Here is a 20,589-nt window from a genome sequence, read left to right on the forward strand (position 1 = left end):
CTTAATATTTTAAGTATACTTAAAAAGAACTTACTTAATAACTATATATCAAACAAAATATTTGGGAAGAAAAAATAGAACTTATGAGATGTTAAAAAATTAGTAGTGATTATAGTTTTAAAAAGTGTGTCTTGTTAAGAGGAAGCAAAAGAATTGAAAATACCAGTTGATTCCATTTCCTTTAAAAATAAAATAGGGATGAGGCATAAGGATAAAAATTAGTTAGTTTGGGTACATGTCAGTCTTTAATAACAGAACTCAGCACTACAACTTAAATAAGATATAAGTAGGTATCTGATATAGTTCCATTTTGCTGCCTTTTGCAGATGCCCTGTGGCATGGTATTCTCTTTCTATACACTAGGGGGAAGTGTAACATAATTACTCTGGAAAGGGTGGTGGGCAAATTCTCTATGAGGATGTATTATCACTGGTCTCTTCCCAGGCACTGTATTTCCCCCCTCATTTGTGTAACAGCACATTTATTCAGGGCTAATCAATAAGCCATGTTCCCCTTTCCTTGAATTTTTTCCTTCTGTTATTGTAAACCAAATAAAGATATTTTATGACTTTCCCTGAATAAGTATATAATGCAAAAAAGCCATAGGTTTGTCATATTAAAAAAAGTAATGATTAATAAAGGAGTGTGTAATTACTACTCTTTATTTAAGTTAGCTGCTGCTTTTAAAGCATCAAAGCCTCAGCTTCCGAGATACACACACGTATGGGTACAGAGATACCAAGCCAAAGAATATACAAAGGTGAGGTTTCACAAAGCAGCATGTTTAGGCACTCACTCAGCAAAACAACCCAGGTTTCTACAAAGCTCTAGCTTCTGTGTTTATCAAAGATATGTGCACAAACTACCTATTTAGAAAATACAAAGACATTTTAGGATTTGAAGGTCTGGCTATAAAGAGCGCCTCTTAGAATTTTTAAATTATTAAAGATATCTCTTAAAAGAGTGGTGAATTTTGGATTCCCATAAGACTGTAAACTCAGACTACAAGTTATCTCATTGAATCCTCCAGGAAATAAATAGCTCCTTTACTTGAATCTTTAAGCAATTATCCCAACAACAATCATCAGAACTTTCTGTAATTGGTCTGGATTTGATTTTCTTTGAATCCTGAATGATTCATGTTAGAGACTTGTACGTTAGTCATTCACAATTTATAAATGGCAACTTAACTTTAGTATTTATGAATTGTGATCAATACTCTAGCAATCAAAACACTCACCTTTTCTATTTCAATACTTCAATTTTCTTTTTCCTTCTTAACTCTTTCCTAGAACCGCAGGATCGGGAACAAACCAGTCTTCACTCGTGGATGTTTGTGATAATAGTTTGGGAAAAAGGAATCTCTGAGATTAGAAACTGAAGTTGACAATGTAAATGAAGCAGGAGCCTGTGTGTGTGTGTGTGTGTGTGTGTGTGTGTGTTGGGTATGTGTGTGTGTGTGTGAGAGAGAGAGAGAGAGAGAAAGGTGGTAGTAGTAGTGGTGGTGGTGGTGTTACTTAGAAAACATGAATCTTAACAGATGTCCCACTGATCTGCCTTTCACTTTCCGCTCAGCTTTTATGCATAGGAGCTTTGGCAAATGTGATTATCTACACTTATTTGGTTGAGATAAAATGGTTCAGATAGCCATACAGAACTTCAATAACAAGAGCGAGTAACAAAACCGGAAAACGTGTGTGTGTGCGCGCGCGCGTGCGCGCACGCGCGCACATACTTTGTGGGGTGTCCGCTTTACCTTAAATCTGGACTGAGCTGAGGGTGACTGAGAAGGGTAGAGTCCTAAGTATTACTTAGCTAGATTTCAGCTTTAACAAACTACAAAGATTGAATCGACAGTGAGCCTTTCTCCTTAAAGGAGAGGAGATTTCCCCTGGGGAGACACGGCCTCTCTTTCACTGGGCTTCTGCTTTTCTTCTGAAACACTTTCATAATCAAGTGACTTTCCTTGCATGGGTGCCTGGGGACAGCTGATTTTTCTCCGAGGATAAAGAAAGTTACATATTGATTGCTGTTGCTCCGGGTATGTTTGCACCAGCTCCGGCTGAAGCGGGCGCGCGAGCGCCCTCGCATTCACACACACTCGCTGAAATACACATTACATCCCCCCAGAAACACACACACACACACACACACACACACACACACTCTCTCTCTCTCTCTCTCTCTCTCTCTCCACTCGCGCGAGTACACACACACACACACACACACACACACATCCCTCTGCACCACATTCAGACATATCCACAAGCAGCCAGAATATCTGCTCTTCTCTTGTTTGGTGCCTGTGTGTGTGTGTGTGTGTGTGTGTGTGTGTGTGTACAGAACCCATCGGGAAGACCGCAGCTACCTTATTCTGCAAGCACGCTGCGATTCAGGTTCCTGTGTACATGGAGAAAAAAAAATAATAAATCGCTATCAAACTTTTTTTTCCTTTTAATTCTCCTTTGTCTGGAGGAAAACGGTGGAGGAGCTTCTCCCATTAGTTAAAGACTCGGGAGACCCGGCGACGAGGGAGTAGGTGCCGCCGCCAAGGCGGAGAGCGGGCCTCCGGTAGCGGAGCTGGTCTCCCATCTAACTGATCTAATCAATGACTCTGAAGAGCTGAGGCTCCTGGCTCCGCCCCCGCCAGTCTCTTTGCCGCCTCCTATTGGGTGTGGGCCGAGGAGGCAGGGCCTTGTTCCTCACGCGGATTGGCTGGCAGGGAATCAGTATCAATGTTTAAGCGGCGGCGTGAGGTGAATAGAGTCAGTCAGCAAGAGGCGCTGGGGAGAGAGCTGGGACTGTGAGCCCGGCGGATGCAGCAACGGCGGAGGGTGGCTGGGGAGACGCTACTCCAACTGTTGAATTTTCACCTTTCATTTCCTCCGATGCTTTGCTTGCGGAGATGGATTTATTTGCTTTGAAATCCGCACGTCTTTCGCAGGCTATGAGCTGATTCTGACAGGCACCAGATTAAAAGCGACCACCCGTGACAGAAAAGGAGAAAAAAAAAAAAAAAAAAAAAAAAACCTCCACAACGGACTGCACAATTAACTATGCACACCGGTGCTGGACTTTGTGAATAGAGAACATTGAGAGGAAAATCATGAACTATGATGCGGGGCTAAGCTGTGAACAGTCACTGGAATCCTCATTTTTTTTTCCTTTTCTTTTGTTTTTTTCAAGACTCTGAAAGATTTGGGGTTTCCTCACGCCTCGTCAAAAGGAAAGGTGTTTTTTTTTTCTTAAATAAATAAAAAAATAAATACACCTAGCAAAACAGACGCCTTGTTTTCCAGACCCTCGGACCCCGGCAGAAAGAGGTAGAGTAAAAGTGCTGCTGGATTCAGCTACACCTTCCTCCTTCCCTCCCTCCCTTTTCTCTCGCTTTTTCTTTTCCTCCAAGACATGAATCTGGCTTTTCTTTCTATAGAGTGAGTCAGAGAGAACGCGTTAGGAAGAAGCCGCAACTAATGTCTGTGAAGGGAGGACCATGAGGCGAGAGTGAATTCGATTCGTTCCACTGCTTCTGACTCATCGGGCAGATCGGAACACCTGCATTTCTGGATGTGTCATTCCCGTATGTCGAGGCGCCTCGAGAACCCGAAATAATGTGTAGACAGACCTGTGCCTAACATCCCCTCGGAGGTTGCTCTCGGGGGGGGGGTGGGCGCCCCTGACTGGACCGCCGCGGCCGCAGCTCCTCACCCCTGCCCTCCTCGAATCGCCCAGAGAGACTGTGTGAGAGCGAGACTGCAGAATGCATCACGCCAAACCTTGATGTGTTTCTTTCATCCAGCCCACTCCTACTATTAAAAAAAAAAAAAAAAATTGACGGGGAAAAAAAAAACAAAACCCGCACTTTATTCGCTTCAGATATTCACCACTTCTATTCCTCGCCAAGGTTTTCCTTTCTAGATGAAGAGGACTGGGAGGCAGGGCCATTGGAAGGAGATGCTGAATAGAAAGAAAAGAGAGGCACTTGACAGCCCAGCCCTGTGAATGCAGAGACTGTTTCCCTTCTAGCGAGAGACAGGGAGAGTGTGTGTGCGAGGACTGGGAGGGTGGCTCCCCCTTCCTTTTTATTTCGGCTCCCCCTCCCCCCTTCAAATCTGCACATCCAACCATGAGTTGCCTGTTGATTTCCTTTCGCCTGGGAAGAAAAGCAAACTGGAATTAAACTGCATCGAGAGAAGTCCTTGCTCTCGCGGAGAGAATGGGATGGTAGCGGCGGCTACTGGCTTGGCATAGAGAAATCACACAGAGTGTGTGTTCTACGAACAGAGGCGGAGAGAGCTACATACGCCCCCCCCCCCCCCCCATAGACTCACGCCGCAAACGCTGATCTGGCTGTGGCTTTCCTGACTTCGGGGGAGAGCCTTTTCCGAGGAAGAGAGGGAGGAGCCTGGTGGAGGGAGGAAACTACATATCGGGACACTAGTTCTTTGCGCTGCATTTCCTCCCCTCCCTTTGACTGCTCGGAAAGGAGAGAGAGGAAAAAAATACGCTTGGCTGGGAGATGCAGTCCGCTGCCGCCTCTGCCTCAGCCAGCAATGCAAGATTAGATCTCTAAATGCAGCAAAACACTGCCTGAAAACCGAACAGCCCGCGAAGCCAGCAGACATTTCACCGGGCTCCGGCGAAGATTCAAAATATATCAGATTCTCTCTCCGTTGCTCCTCGTCCCCATCAATTTCATCACAGGAGACGGGAAACAAGTAAGGATTTCACTTTCCCATCTGCCTCAAGACACACCTCCCCGCTCCCTCCCCCACCCGATGTGAAGAGTATTCCGGTGGCTACCGCGGGAGTGGATTTGCAGCGCCCTAGCGGGAGCCAGGAAAATCTACCGATTCTTCACCACCCCTTCTAGACGCGATTTCCATCTTATCGCTGGCCTCACCGCTCAACTTTGAGTCGCCCCTAGTCCCGGCGGAAGAGACAAAGCCCTGGGCTCGCCCCCAGCCGCAGGGAGCCGCCGCCTTGCTCCGTGCCCCTGCAGCTTCGCTGCGCCGCCGCTTCTCGCCCAGTGCGGATGCTGTAGATCAACAGGTTCGGGGAACTTGAGCTGAATAAGGAGACCGCCGGGTGCCGCAGCCCAGGAGCAGAGGGAAGGAAGGACCCACAGACTTGTGGCTCGTGTCGCGCGCGCACGCTGCGCCCGAGCCCCAGGCTGGCGCGCTCCCACTCGCTCGCCCCTCCAGTCCGGCTGCTCCTGCCCCCACCTCACCGGTCTGGGATGTACCTTTCCATCTGTTGCTGTTTCCTCCTATGGGCCCCTGCCCTGACGCTCAAAAACCTCAACTACTCGGTGCCGGAGGAACAAGGGGCCGGCACGGTGATCGGCAACATCGGCAAGGATGCTCGACTGCAGCCGGGGCTTCCGCCCGCAGAGCGCGGTGGCGGTGGCGGCGGCGGGCGAAGCAAGTCGGGTAGCTACCGGGTGCTGGAGAACTCAGCGCCGCACCTGCTGGACGTGGACGCGGACAGCGGGCTCCTCTACACCAAGCAGCGCATCGACCGTGAGTCCCTGTGCCGCCACAACGCCAAGTGCCAGCTGTCCCTCGAGGTGTTCGCCAACGACAAGGAAATCTGCATGATCAAGGTGGAGATCCAGGACATCAACGACAATGCCCCCTCCTTCCCCTCGGACCAGATTGAGATGGACATCTCGGAGAACGCAGCGCCTGGCACCCGCTTCCCTCTCACCAGTGCACATGACCCGGACGCCGGCGAGAATGGGCTCCGCACCTATCTGCTGACGCGCGACGACCACGGGCTCTTCGCGCTGGACGTCAAGTCCCGCGGCGACGGCACCAAGTTCCCAGAGCTGGTAATCCAGAAGGCGCTGGACCGCGAGCAGCAGAACCACCACACGCTTGTACTGACCGCCCTAGACGGCGGCGATCCGCCGCGATCCGCCACTGTGCAAATCAACGTGAAGGTGATAGACTCTAACGACAACAGCCCGGTCTTCGAGGCGCCCTCCTACCTGGTGGAGCTGCCAGAGAATGCCCCACTGGGCACCGTGGTCATTGATCTGAACGCCACCGACGCCGACGAGGGTCCCAATGGTGAAGTACTCTATTCCTTCAGCAGCTATGTGCCTGACCGCGTAAGGGAGCTCTTCTCCATCGACCCCAAGACCGGCCTGATTCGTGTCAAGGGCAACCTGGACTATGAGGAGAATGGGATGCTGGAGATCGACGTACAGGCCCGAGACTTGGGGCCCAACCCCATCCCGGCCCACTGCAAGGTCACTGTCAAGCTCATCGACCGCAACGACAACGCGCCGTCCATCGGTTTCGTCTCCGTGCGCCAGGGGGCGCTGAGCGAGGCCGCCCCGCCCGGCACCGTCATAGCCCTAGTGCGGGTCACTGACCGGGACTCGGGCAAGAACGGGCAGCTGCAGTGCAGGGTGCTGGGCGGAGGGGGGACCGGCGGCGGCGGCGGCCTGGGCGGGCCCGGAGGTTCTGTGCCCTTCAAGCTTGAGGAGAACTATGACAACTTCTACACGGTGGTGACTGACCGCCCGCTGGACCGCGAGACCCAGGACGAGTACAACGTGACAATCGTGGCTCGGGACGGGGGCTTGCCTCCTCTCAACTCCACCAAGTCGTTCGCTGTCAAGATTCTGGACGAGAACGACAACCCTCCTCGTTTCACCAAGGGACTCTATGTGCTGCAGGTGCACGAAAACAACATCCCAGGAGAGTATCTGGGCTCCGTGCTTGCCCAGGATCCCGACCTGGGCCAAAACGGCACAGTGTCCTACTCCATCCTGCCCTCGCACATCGGCGACGTGTCCATCTACACCTATGTGTCTGTGAATCCCACCAATGGGGCCATCTACGCCCTGCGCTCCTTTAACTACGAGCAGACCAAGGCTTTCGAGTTCAAGGTGCTTGCTAAGGACTCGGGGGCGCCCGCGCACTTGGAGAGCAACGCGACTGTGAGGGTGACAGTGCTAGACGTGAATGACAACGCGCCGGTGATCGTGCTGCCCACGCTGCAGAACGACACGGCCGAGCTGCAAGTCCCGCGCAACGCTGGCCTGGGCTACCTGGTGAGCACTGTACGCGCCCTAGACAGTGACTTCGGCGAGAGTGGGCGCCTCACCTACGAGATCGTAGACGGAAACGACGACCACCTGTTTGAAATCGATCCCTCCAGCGGCGAGATCCGCACGCTGCACCCCTTCTGGGAGGACGTGACGCCAGTGGTGGAGCTGGTAGTGAAGGTGACTGACCACGGGAAGCCCACCCTGTCGGCGGTGGCCAAGCTCATCATCCGCTCGGTGAGCGGCTCCTTGCCCGAAGGCGTTCCCCGGGTAAACGGCGAGCAGCACCACTGGGACATGTCGCTGCCGCTCATCGTGACTCTAAGCACTATCTCCATCATTCTCCTAGCGGCAATGATCACCATTGCCGTCAAGTGCAAGCGCGAGAACAAGGAGATTCGCACTTACAACTGCCGCATCGCCGAGTACAGCCATCCGCAGCTGGGCGGGGGCAAGGGCAAGAAGAAAAAGATCAACAAAAACGATATTATGCTGGTGCAGAGCGAGGTGGAAGAGAGGAACGCCATGAACGTCATGAATGTGGTGAGCAGCCCCTCCCTGGCCACCTCCCCTATGTACTTCGACTACCAGACCCGCCTGCCCCTTAGCTCGCCCCGGTCGGAGGTGATGTATCTCAAACCGGCCTCCAACAACCTGACTGTTCCTCAGGGGCACGCGGGCTGCCACACGAGCTTCACCGGACAAGGGACTAATGCGAGCGAGACCCCTGCCACTCGGATGTCCATAATTCAGGTAAGAGACTTTTAGCCTAACTGGGACTTGACTTTATTGCTGGTTTTTGGAGCTGTCCTGAAACCTTTGGAGCAGGACAAAGCCACACTGCCAGCAGCAGTGAGAGGGAAACATTTTTAAGTGAAAATGGTTTACACTTTTGCCACCACGTGTACAACATATTCTATACATAACCCCTCCCATGTAAATAGTCTAAAATCTAAAAGGTGTGAATGTCTTACTTTTGTTGTATTTTAAAGTTTATTTTTGTAGGCTTAAAATGTTAGCAGTGTTCACTATTTAGAGTTTATTTTACTTTAGTTTTATTCATGGGTCTACATTTCTCTCCATAACAAAAGATTCCCAGAGTAGGAAAGAAAACATTTTAGTTAAATTTGCTTTTTGATTCTGTTTAAAAAATCTGATGCCAAAAAGGAAAGAAATGTATACTTAAATACTCAGAAGTTAACTTTTTCAAGAACAAAAATAGCAACTAGTCAGAATTCCAGACCCTGAATCTGAGCTAAGTTTTCTGTTCTCCACCAGAAAAGTAAGTTTTATATTTTAAAAAGCGTTTTAAAGAATTTGAATCTGATTTATTCTTTACAGCAGAAACTGCATCATGAGGTCTTAGCATAGTTTAAACTTCTAATATGTGAATTATGCTCTGAAGCTCTTTCAAAAGTTTGAATGAATGTAGGCTCTGGATAATGACCATTACCTGTCTATGAAAAGTTTATATTTATTTTGTCCTGATCTGTTTCTTAGAGTCATTGAGGAAAGAAAAGAGTGCACCAGAAGGTCACAGACTCACTTTATATGGTTGAAAACAGGAGGCAAAGTTGGCAGTAAAGGCACTTGATGCACCAAAAAGAATTTCAGGATGCATTTAGTTTGTGTACTGTGTATTTTCAGTATCTCTACGTGGTATTTAATATATTTTAGATAGTATAATGCAAAGTTATTGATATATTTTCAAAAAAAAATCCTAGATGACTGACCCATCATGGACATAGATTCTAACAATAGCTGGTGACTGTACTTTGTCTAGTCACTCCCTAGCTTCTTTTATCCACTATTAAGTTGTGTCACAGAAAAACTTAATTCTTGCTTATTATAAATGCATGTTGCTACAAATTACTCTGGATGAGCACTACTTGAAATTCAAAATTGAGTTTAACTAAAAGTGACACTTTGGGAGGAAGATTAGTTTGGGGCAAATGAAGATAATTGGTTCATAATTTTATGCTTTGAAAAGCAAATACCTTTTAATGACACTTGACTCAGTAATGTTTTTATTATTAAAATGAATAGTAAAATTTCATAACCTTATCCTTTCTAACATAAGGATAGAAAATGCTAAAAAGTTAGTAAAATGTATTTTCTTATAATAATATAATGTCCTTGTAAAACAGAGTCTTCTACTTGATGCTACTGAATACTTAAGTATCGATTGTAATATTAAATCCCACTTTTAATGGTGTCTACTGTATACCAGTAATCATGATTTTTTTTGTTGTCTATAAAAGATTGAGCAAGAAATATATCCCTTGAAAAATATTGTGGTCTCTATGAAAGTCTTTCTGTGACTGCGTACTGGAATTTATGATAATCTCTTTAGGGAGGTATGTTGAAGTATGTATTTATAGATCTTTTGCAGTCATTTTATATATATACATATGTTAAATACCTATTTTCTATTTTCACCATTGACAGTTACAGACATATCACAGAGTTAATGTTTAATCTTCCATTTCAAGTGCTTTCAGTTGAATTCTTATTTAGGTTCCAGTAAAAATGAAGTAGGTACAGTAGAATGTCAGCAAGCCTGGTTCCTCGGTCAGATTAGTGAGGAACAAATTTGAATGGAAGTATCCAGAAGGTTTCAAGGGACAGGGGTGCCTATATTGTATTTACACCATGCTGTTCTTTAAGCTCTTCATTGCTTAAGGAACGGATGATGGTGTTGGTGATGATGGTGATGATGATGATAATGATGATGATGATGATGATTCCTCTCAGCAGTAAAACCTAAGCCAAAGCGAATCTTACACGTGCAGGGAAAGAGACAGAAAATTTTAAAAGAAAACAAGACAAACTTCCTTGTCATTCCCTTTCTTCTAGAATCTTAATCCATGCCATAAAAACACAGAAAAACTTTCAGTTTTAAGTTCTTGAAATTTTTCCAAGGTGACTCAATGTTGCATATTGTTCCTGCTCTAGAAATATCCTCAATTTAAACTGTCAAAACAGGCACTCCTCTTCCTCTTCTTCCCCACCCCCTCACTGGGTTTTTGCAGTCTTATAAAGAATGCTTTGTAAATTCCTAATATGTTAATTTTCTCTTAAATATATATCACGTTCTTCTCAGTACCCACTGTTGAGAACAGAGTAAATTAACTATAGTGACCCTCCTTCCCTCTTTTTCTTTAAACTAGCGTGCTGCAAGCACTTTGTGCTCAAGTGACATGCTTAAATTCAAGTGCCCAGGTATCCATAACCTTGTTTTGAAGTGCATTTATTAATGTGTATATTTAACACAGCCTGCTAAGGAAACACACTACTAATCTCACTTGTACTTCTGAAAGTAGTATTTTAATCCATGGAGTGCACTTGGACTAGCACCTACTAAGTCTGCTTTAGCTTTATTTTCCAGCATGTTTGTGCTGTTTAGAAGGTGCACAGTGTATTTCTATTGATGGAGTGAAACGTATTTCGTCATTGTTTTGATATACACTGGTATGAAATTTAAGAATTTCAGGATGTAGAAAACTCATATTGCAGCTTAAATTAAGATTTTTCTTAAAGTATCAAATGATATTGTGTGAGTCACAGGGTCTAAATTTTAAGGTTAAGATCTAGTTTCTTGAGCATAAGAGTATTTTTATTAAGTGAATGCAGAACAATCATGTAAGCTGGTTACACATGTAATCAGTATGTAGAAATAGTGGTTTGTGAGAAGAGATTTTATTTCAGGGTTTCTTCAAGTTTCTCAGATGACGTAAAGTCAGTCTGTGATGTGTTTAAATAATAGACTAGTGATTAAAATATCTTCAATAATGTGAGTCATAATACATTGTTATAATTAAACATTTTATTCATTTTAAAGCTATAACATTGAAATTGAAAAGTAGGATCACAGATTTTGTGGTAGGTAAGGGAAATAGATAATTATACAAGTTTATAACAGCACTTTTCATGGGAATAATTTTCATGTGAATTATTTCGTCTGTTAACATGAGAATCTAAAATCAAGTAGAGATCATTACTAATTGTCATGAGTTACTGCATATCAAGGCTTATCAAGAATTATTTGTTCAGTCTCGGAGTAACTTCTCAACAGGTGTTTTCAACGAAGGCCTGGCTGAGAAGAGGCTGGAGACTTCTTCACTGTTGGGAGAATTGCCAGTTTTGTTTGAACATCTGTGTTTTCAGATTTTTTTGTAGCATTACTGCAAGTCATTTTAATATGAACTCATAGAAGAAAATATATTGAGCCAGCAGAATAAGATCTACTAAAATAAATTTAAAAAAAAGAACACATTCTCATGTGGTGTTTTATAGTTCAATTTCAAAAGATTCACATTAGAATTGACTTTAGACTTTTTATACTAGGAAGAGAAAATCCTTTTGATATATGTGCATGGCCTTTTCAATAAAAAGGAATTAAATGCATGGTAAATACAGTCAATCCAAATATATAAAAATGAGATTGCAGCATAGAGGACTAAAGTAGCATAGCATAGAAAATAAACTCAGTATTTTAGAATGAAAAGGTGAAAGAAAAAGTATATCTTAACTAGTAACATTATCCATTGTCTGTCTTTAGTCCCACATCTCTAACACAAGAGATTCTTGACGATAGGGACTCTGATGAGCTCCCAAGATCGTGAACTTTAAAACTTCATATTCTAGCATGTTAGGATTTCAGTAACAAACATAAAATGTGTGAACATTTTCTTTCTTCATATATAATTTTGAGGTTAATTTTCTGCCATGTTGTTCTAAGAGAGCACATTTTGATTAGTTACATGCTCTCATTTTCATAAACACTATATACATCTCTACTTATAAGGGGAATGATGGGCTAACTAAGGAAGGGGATATCTCCTATAGCAGGCCTCCAAGAGTGTCTTCTCCACTTGTCTTTTTTTTAATTTTTAAAAGATGGAAGGTTTAATTTCTGCTTTAACATGAGTACATAATCATAGCACATTTTTTCTCTTTTATAATATATTAAAAATAGTATAAATAAGATACAATAAAGCTGAATTAAAAGATAATCAGCCTCAAGGTGTTTTGAGTGTCTTTGAAGAAGAGTTTAAAATTCAAATTATTATCATCATTTTTAATACATTGTTACTTTTATTCTTAGTTTTGTGTGCACCTATGAAAATCTCAGCTCCAATGTGAATTTGGATGCATTTGTTTATTTTGCAATAAATGAAAACACAAAAGTATATATTTTTTAATTATATGAATTACAAACTTGAGAACCTTATTTTTACGATTAGTTGATATACCTACTCAGAGGTAATAACCTCTACATCCATTAGTTTTTAGTTTTCAACAAAATTTCCAAAATACCAGCCAGGTAAAATATTTCATCATCCTTTCACCAAGATGATAATTCATCAATCTTTTAAAAATGTAAGAGTAGGATAATTTAAAAAAATTTTCTGAGCATATGAGTGAGTTTATAATTTTACATAAGTTCTAGGAGTGAATTTTATAATTTCAATAAATATTATCATATCCAAGTCTACATGGAGGATTTTGGAATTTTAATCTCGGCATCTTCATTTTATTTAAGGCTGTATGTGATCATGAAAACTATCACATCATAGAAAAGCATGTCCTAAAATTCCAATCTTAATTGCTTGAACATATTTTTTAGTCAAGAAAAAAATTTCCATGTTCTAAAACATTATCAATCACCTGTGACATATTGTTCAAAACACATTCAAAAAATTTAAAACAAACAAACAAACATAATTTCCAGAAACTTTTCTTAATGAAGTTGAAGTTATATATTATTCACTTTTTTACAGTGCATATAGATTTATATACGAGGTTAAAATAAATTGGTTCCCTTAAAATAATCTCAAATACCTCATTAAAGTATTAAGAAATGCACATATTTTAAAATTTAAAAAAAACTTAAAAATCTACAGATAAGTATTTAATACTATTTACAAATATAATATTTATATTTTCTAATGTTTCATTACCACTATCAGGCTTCAAAGTTTTTACTGTCAGTGCTGCTTATGTAATACAATGTAATAGAAATATATCTATAAAAATAAAAGTTATAAATTAAGAAAATACTTTGTTAAAATTATTAAAGGATTATATGTACTTATTGCAGTGAAAGTTGGCTCTGCATATATTTATGAAAATGTGAATCATAAAACTTCTTGGCAAAGTTAAAGTATGTGTATTCGTGTATCTATCTCTTTATATTTCCCATATCATGTATATAAATACTCAAGCACAGATATTAGCCCATTTTATACTTGTTTAGTTCCAAGGCAGCTCTCCTCTTTTCAAAGATGAAGTCACACCTTCCTTTTTTTCTCTGAAAATATGGTAAAACTTGATGATTGCGCTGTTTTCAAACTTCACACATTTTCAAATTCCTTGAAGTAGAGCCAGTCATTCTAGAGCAGAGAAGAAGTTGAGCAACGACTGGCCTTCAGTGGACAATTGGCTGGAGTTTATGTAGATGAAGAGAAAAAAATTTTCATGCAAGTTTCTGATTCTTTTGGAAGGATGGTGGGATGGTTGGAGATATTGTGAGAATATACATCTTGATCCTGGTGACAAAACAACCTCAGAGGAAAGATGAGGCCGCTAGAACCGTGCTCATGCCAGGTTAGGAAGTAAAACTTAACTCCCTTATGCTGAGAAGCCTTGCAATATACTCAATAGTGGGTAAATTCTTACAAATGCACCTGCTAATTATGATATTAGTCATTGCTCCAGAATGTATTCCCCTCAGTGATACTTCTGTTTAATAAATCCCACAGGGCATTATCTTAAAGTCATATTTTAGTAAAGTCATTAGGGAAGGTTTTTTTTTTTTTTTTTTCCTGTACTGAATTCCTTTAACCAATGACTGTATATTTGTTAGAGAATGGCATGAAGTTCATTTTGCCCATCAATTTGAAGATACTGTGACTTCTGCCACCCACCTACAATACACTTTTAAAGTTCATCAGGCCTACACTAATCTATTGTCGACCTATGTTAGCAAAGGAGACGTGACAAGAGTTTCCTTCAGTGGCACACAGTATTTTACGGTTAGTCATAGCCTTCACCACCAGCTTTGACAGTGATATATTGCTATCCTCTGGTCTCCTGAAATAAATTATCTATAATAAAGAAGTCCTTAATGACATCAACATTCCCAGCTGTGACTAAGCAGAAGTTTGCTTGTGCTTCCTTGCAACTGTAGAAACTCAATATTTTTAAGGTAAAGCCAAAAAAGAAAAAAAAAAAAAAGACAAAAATACAGATGCAAAATTGTGGCTGTGTGGGTGGCATCTTTCCCTTGTATGCACAAAGTTCTTCCAGTGATAGACTGTAAAATTGGTTTCAGACAGTGTTTGAGAAAATCTATTGATATACATGTGACACACTTCTATCCGTTCTGGTCTTAGTGACATTCTGATTACTGGTATTTCTAGGCCTGGCCCTGGATCTATTCCAGGCAGTTTTATTGTAGTGAAATGGCTCTTACAGTTCATTGAGCATCTAGCATAACTGTGCTGAATATGATTGGCGCGTTTGCATATATTTATTCAAAAAATAAGGCAGTTAAACAGCATAATTATGGGAAAATGAATCATAACAATAAAAGACCATTTAAGTTAACAAGCTTTGTGATCAAAGGATAAATACAGGTTGGATAAATGAGACTTTAGATGTAACTAATCTACATAAATAGACTTTGGTTTGATTAGAGGAATGGAATATATTAAAATAATTTAATGGTATTAGAAATGCATTTTGTTTTAGTCATTTTGAAATATTTAGAGACATGTTATTTTCTTTATATTTCTACTCAATAATATATTCAAGAACCATATCTATATTGGAAGCAAAATGGGCAAGGTACAGATTCAATATAATCATGTAAGCTTTTCTGGCTCTGGAATGCACCCTGTCCGAACAATATTTATTATTTTTTAAACTTATGTTTTTGATTGATTTTTAATTAGTGGAACATATTAAAAGAACCACATAAAGGACAATTCTTGTTTACTTTCTTTATCAGCTTAAAGCAGCCTTTGTAGAATTTGAAAGTGAGAACATTAAAACTCTATTTCAAGTTTTCGAAGCTATACCTTTATAATTGTTTTTGTAGATACATATTGTTTTTAAGAGACACTGGTTACATGTTTGTAAATTATATTAATACATTATGTAGTTAATGACTTTATATTCAGAAAAATTTCATTGTTTTTTTAGTGGCATATATATTTTTTTAAATAACATATTTAACTTACAAGGTGACTAAATAATTTCTTTCTAACAAGTATGGTTCTTTAGAGATGTTTTCTTCAGTTTCTTTTGGTGGTAACTTTTAAAAAATGTAATTTAGGCATAAGTCAGCAATTGATATACCTCTTACAGTATTTCTCCCTGAATCATTAATAAACCCTCTGAACAGTGATTGGATTACAATTACACCTAGGATTTTCATGCCATGCAATTCAATAAAACTCAAGTTGAAATATACACATATTTCCTAAATTCCAATAACTTACTTTTATAAAGTGACAATGCAACAGGTATTTTATTATAGGCAGAAATGACCACAGTGGCTTAAATAGCTTTCTTATTTCTATTGCCTAATTTTATACTATCTGTGTCTTAGACAAATTCCTCAATATTTATTTGCAGGATGAACACTTTTATCAGTTTTGAAACCTAAAATGATAGTTTTTACCTTCAAGATATATTTCTTTTCTTTTCAATTCACAGACCCTAGTATAAATGACTTTGCTTGAAACTGTTTATTTTTCACACAGCATAATTTATCAGAGTAAACTGAGATTGTTTTATGACTGAATATTCAATAGATTTTTTGCTATTTCACCAGAGCAATTCCTATATGCAGAACTGATATCTATAAAAGAAATTCACCTATGATTACCATGAGAAGCATTTTCTTACCAGAGTGTACAGTGGACAATATGTGCTTTTTTGCCAATATCTCCATTTCAGTAGATGATATGACAGTAAGAAATTAGAATATTTGAGATAAAATGTACTTAAAGTCTCAGCAAAAATTACTAAGGAAAAAATATTACCATTTAGTATTGGGGAGGGGATAAAGAGAGTTAGTTCCAAAAGGGGTTATTTTCTATCTCAGACCTGATAATTGCTTAATGACATATCTTTGTATAAAGATGTGTCATAAAAACTTTCCAAACAACCTTAAAAATAACTTGCTTTGATTTCCATGGTTCTCTCAGCAAAAAATGGAATATTTTCTAAATATTGGTGAATTTATTGTGGTGTCTTCTTGGAACACAAAAGTCTTGCTTTCTATTTTGTTTTTGCAGTTTTGCATCTATTTCAAAATAGTTCATCCCAATTCAACTTACTACATTAAGAATGTAAATAAGGGGAGTTATAAGTCAAGAAAAATAAAAGAGAAATCATTTATCTTTATTATTATTATCATTAAGATGGAATTAAAGACTACATACAAACTTATCCTCATGTAATTTCAAGGCAAGACACTTGAATGATTTATTTTTATTATTATTTTAAGCTTTGTGTGACCTCCTGTTACATTAATGAATTTTGTTTTGTTTTGTTTTGTTTTAAGCCAGTGCCTAATGTCTAATTTTAATCTTGGTTGATTAAATCCAAATTTCCTGCTTAAGAAAGTTTGGAGTCACACTTGACAATTGGAATCTTACTTGGCATGGTATGCCCGGAATACGTTTGCAGTTTTAAAAAACAATGATTGGGGCACCTGGGTGGCTCAGTGGGTTAAAGCCTCTGCCTTCGGCTCGGGTCATGATCCCAGGGTCCTGGGATTGAGCCCCGTATCGGGCTCTCTGCTTGGCGGGGAGCCTGCTTCCTCCTTTCTCTCTGCTTGCCTCTCTGCCTACTTGTGATTTCTCTCTGTCAAATAAATAAATAAAATCTTAAAAAAAATAAAAATAAAAATAAAAAACAATGATAATATGTTGATGCTAATGCATGAATCTAATTGTAGAGAAAGATAAAGGGTTATTGAAAGTGTGTGTGTGTGTGTGTGTGTGTGTGTGAGTGTGTGAAAAATAACAAACGTTTTAACACAACACATAGATTGAAATAAAAAGTTTATAACTTTGCACTTTTAGCATTGGCAGATACATGGATAATAGTAATTATTAGCTACATTTCCAGATCCTGACCTTCTAGGGAAGCTACTATTTATCTCTAGATGATAGTAAGGCAAGAAATAAGTGAATTATCCTACACAAATCCCACTCAGAGCAATTTCTAAGGGTTATTGGCAAAAGCCTATTCTACGGTGTGGCCCTGATATCAGATGGGCCAATACCAACAAATGAAGCTATATGCCTAAGTGGAGAGAAACTAAAAACTAAAAGACAAGGAATACATTTGAGAATTTCTTTTTTCTGATTTTGAGCAATAGACTTTCTGCATTTTTTTTTATAATCAAGACAATTACATAGTAATTTGGGTTAGAATGCATGCCCAGTTCCCCATCTCAAAACCCAATTTGTTACCACCTGTGGCTATTTCTATTAAAAAAAAAAAAAGAAACATAATTACTATGAGTCTCAGCAGTCTTAGAGTAAATTTTTCCAATTACAATACCTCCCTCGGGCAGATGTGTGAAAATGGCAGATTAATTCCTGCCAGGATCTTTCTGTTCCTCGTACATTTTTAGGTTTGGTGTCGCCTGCTTATTAGAGTGGCTCTGTTTGCTCTGGTTAAAGGTTATGTCAGTGTTTCCACAATAAATCTCTAGAAATGAAGATCCACAAGTCAGCCATTAAATTTTGCCTTAGGCGAAAGTTGACATGTAACGTTTTAGCAAAGGGGTAGATAATATTTTCCATCACACTCCTCTGTTGCCTGGTTAAGTTTGAAGTACATGGTAGTAGGACCACTTGGCAGTGTCGAAGAAAGCAGGACAGACTGGAAGTAAAAAGAAAAGTGCAGTCTTTTGAACTATAAAATAATATTTAATCAGCAGAAGTCAGTGCAAGTATTTTTTCTTCTATGCTTGATCCTAAAGCTACTTAATGCATAGGAATTTTAAAAAGCCATAATAAAGATATTGAGACTGGATGACAGGAGATTTAACACCCATTTCCATTCATTCTTTCTTTGGTTGTGGTACATAGACTTTGTTCCCTTAAAGAACTAATTGATCTACACACAAAATAATGAATATTATTAAATCTCAACAGTTTTAAAACTCTGGATTAATGTTATAACTATCGGCAAAGCTAATTTGTCAATTAGCAACTTAAATAGCTGAATATTGGAAGACAGAGACCATATCCATCTTGTTTGTCACTGTAGTTGGGAGAACCTAGCATGTTTTCTAATACATAGTAAGGACCTAAAAATATGGATTCTTTGTAATCCTATGATCACCGATCGGATATGAGCTGGAGTTTAGATTCAAACCTAGAAATTACAGAGGTTAAAGTCTAAGATATTATTTATATATAAACATGCTGGTAAACAGTTTATTTGAAGGTGGCATGTTTTGATAATTTTTATTTATAATTGTTACCTTCTTAATAACTACAATGAAAATTCTTATACAATTCTGTTGATACTATTACAAATTCACGGGAAAAAAGTGATCAAAGTTCACAATTATAAGTATCAAGCTTTCAGTGAATTCGTTTATATATATATGTACACATGTATATGTATATATACACGTATGTATATATGTGTGTGCATGTGTATATTATATATACACACAGTATATTAAGAGCAAATGGTGTTGGTAAGAGTATTTGTCTTTTGTCCTATTCCTTAATATGCTTTATAAAGTATTAAAACCATACAATTCAAACGTTATGTCTCTTTGTTAAGGTTTTAAGAATCATACAGTTCAGTTCTAGTAAATTATTACCAAAAAATGTGATTATTTTATCTATGGGACTTTTTTAATGAAATGAAATTACAGATAAACCATAAATAGTAATTATGGGATTATTTTTATTTGTATTTGATAATATATAATTTTATGATTTAATCACTTTCGTATCAACAATTCACCATCTGATAATGGGAAAAGGATGTCACTAAGGGCAATTATCAATGTGTATAATAATAATAATCCAACCTACAAAATTTTTCTCAAAATTTCAGAATTTATTTCATTTATTTCATGGTAGGTGGTATGTTATGCACATATTGAGGAAACATAAGCTAAGCATTTACATAAGCAGTGTGTTGCCCATTTCAGTATTGTTATTTAAAACACATCTACAACCTGCAGGGTTGTTCAGTCCATAATCAATTCAGTTAATAAATAACAGAATAATTTAAAAAGCTCTTAATTGAAATAATTTACTACCTTTAAGCTGTTCTAGGACTTAATTACTATTTATCTGAATTTTAAACTTTAACTGCAAAATCCATATCAAACAATAAGGAGGTTTGATAAAGTTTTCAAGCAGAATGAACTTTCAAACCATATTAAAAATTTCATTATCTCCACTGCCAGACAGTTGAGATACAAAGTGAAAGAAAAAATAATAGGAAGGAGCATTGAAATGCAAATTTAAGTTTAGGATTCATTGTCAGTTAACATTCAAAAATAAGAGAAAGGCTTTCTGAAAGATTATAATGTTAAATATTATATAAGATAAACCAATAAATGGCAAGTTCTCAGAGGGGACATTTATACCCACATTTATCCAAACATTATAGTTTGAGCCCATCCATAAATTTACTATGGAATACTTGGCATTTTGGGGAAAGAAGGCATAGCAGCAATGGGTGCTGCTGTCTCCAGATGGGTCTTGCTTTCCTGTCACTAAGAAAAGCCTGAGTACTGGGAGCAGATACCCTCTCAGTAGATCAGAAACTGGGCCTATAATCGTCCATAATCTGTCTGAATTTTACTTATTTCTCTGAATGTGCTTTCCTTGACCTATCATACATGCTTTCTTTTAAAAGGATACAGCTTAGAAATCTATTGGAAGTGTGACTTCTAAACAATGTTGGAAAAACTGGGAATGTCCTACAAATATACCAGGTTTTGTGCATTTCTATTAGTCTTCACGTAAAACCATAGAATCTGAAAATGTATTATTTGTTTAGAAATTTCAAAAAGCTGTTTAGATATTTAAAAATTATCAAAATACATAGTTTGAAGCAAAAGGAAGGGAATTATTATTTGTGTCTTATGCTGACTTGTTCTACTTGTTTTCTTCTTATTCTTTTCATCTGGTCTCTTTTCTGTGATATCCATTCAGAAAATATATTTTTACAGGGATACCTTAAGAACGTTGTACATTTACATCTAATGTAAATGTTTTTAAAGAATGCAGATATATATATATAGGTAGATATAGATAGATAGATAGATAGAGATAGATATAGATATAGATGAGTCCATGGTGTTGTTTATCATCTTAAGCTATTTAACATATTTAACTATATATATGTACATTCAGACCTCAGATGCCTATAGTTGATTCCTATAGTGGAGCTATAGAGGGGTGAGTTGAATTTGAGAAGGGTTGGATTAAATAATATTATCTTTAGCATTATTAAAATGCATTTAA

General features: G+C 39.1%; 1 protein-coding gene across 3 annotated transcripts in view; it reads left to right on the top strand.

Annotated features, from left to right (window-relative positions):
- Positions 1-4,599: 4,599 nt before the first annotated feature.
- The window catches only part of LOC111146992 (protocadherin 17), a 93,661-nt gene continuing 77,671 nt past the window's right edge, over positions 4,600-20,589 (top strand). For all 3 annotated transcript variants that reach the window (XR_002640578.1, XM_022502815.1, XM_022502816.1), the window contains exon 1: positions 4,600-7,813. Coding sequence is in view for 2 of the 3 variants with exons in the window: in XM_022502815.1 (XP_022358523.1) it covers positions 5,240-7,813 (2,574 nt within the window). In the remaining variant the exon portion in view is untranslated. The remainder of the gene's footprint in view (positions 7,814-20,589) is intronic.

The sequence above is a fragment of the Enhydra lutris genome, unplaced genomic scaffold (assembly GCF_002288905.1).
Source record: "Enhydra lutris kenyoni isolate GAN:26980312 unplaced genomic scaffold, ASM228890v2 scaffoldscaffold15, whole genome shotgun sequence".
In the NCBI taxonomy this organism is placed as follows: domain Eukaryota; kingdom Metazoa; phylum Chordata; class Mammalia; order Carnivora; family Mustelidae; genus Enhydra; species Enhydra lutris.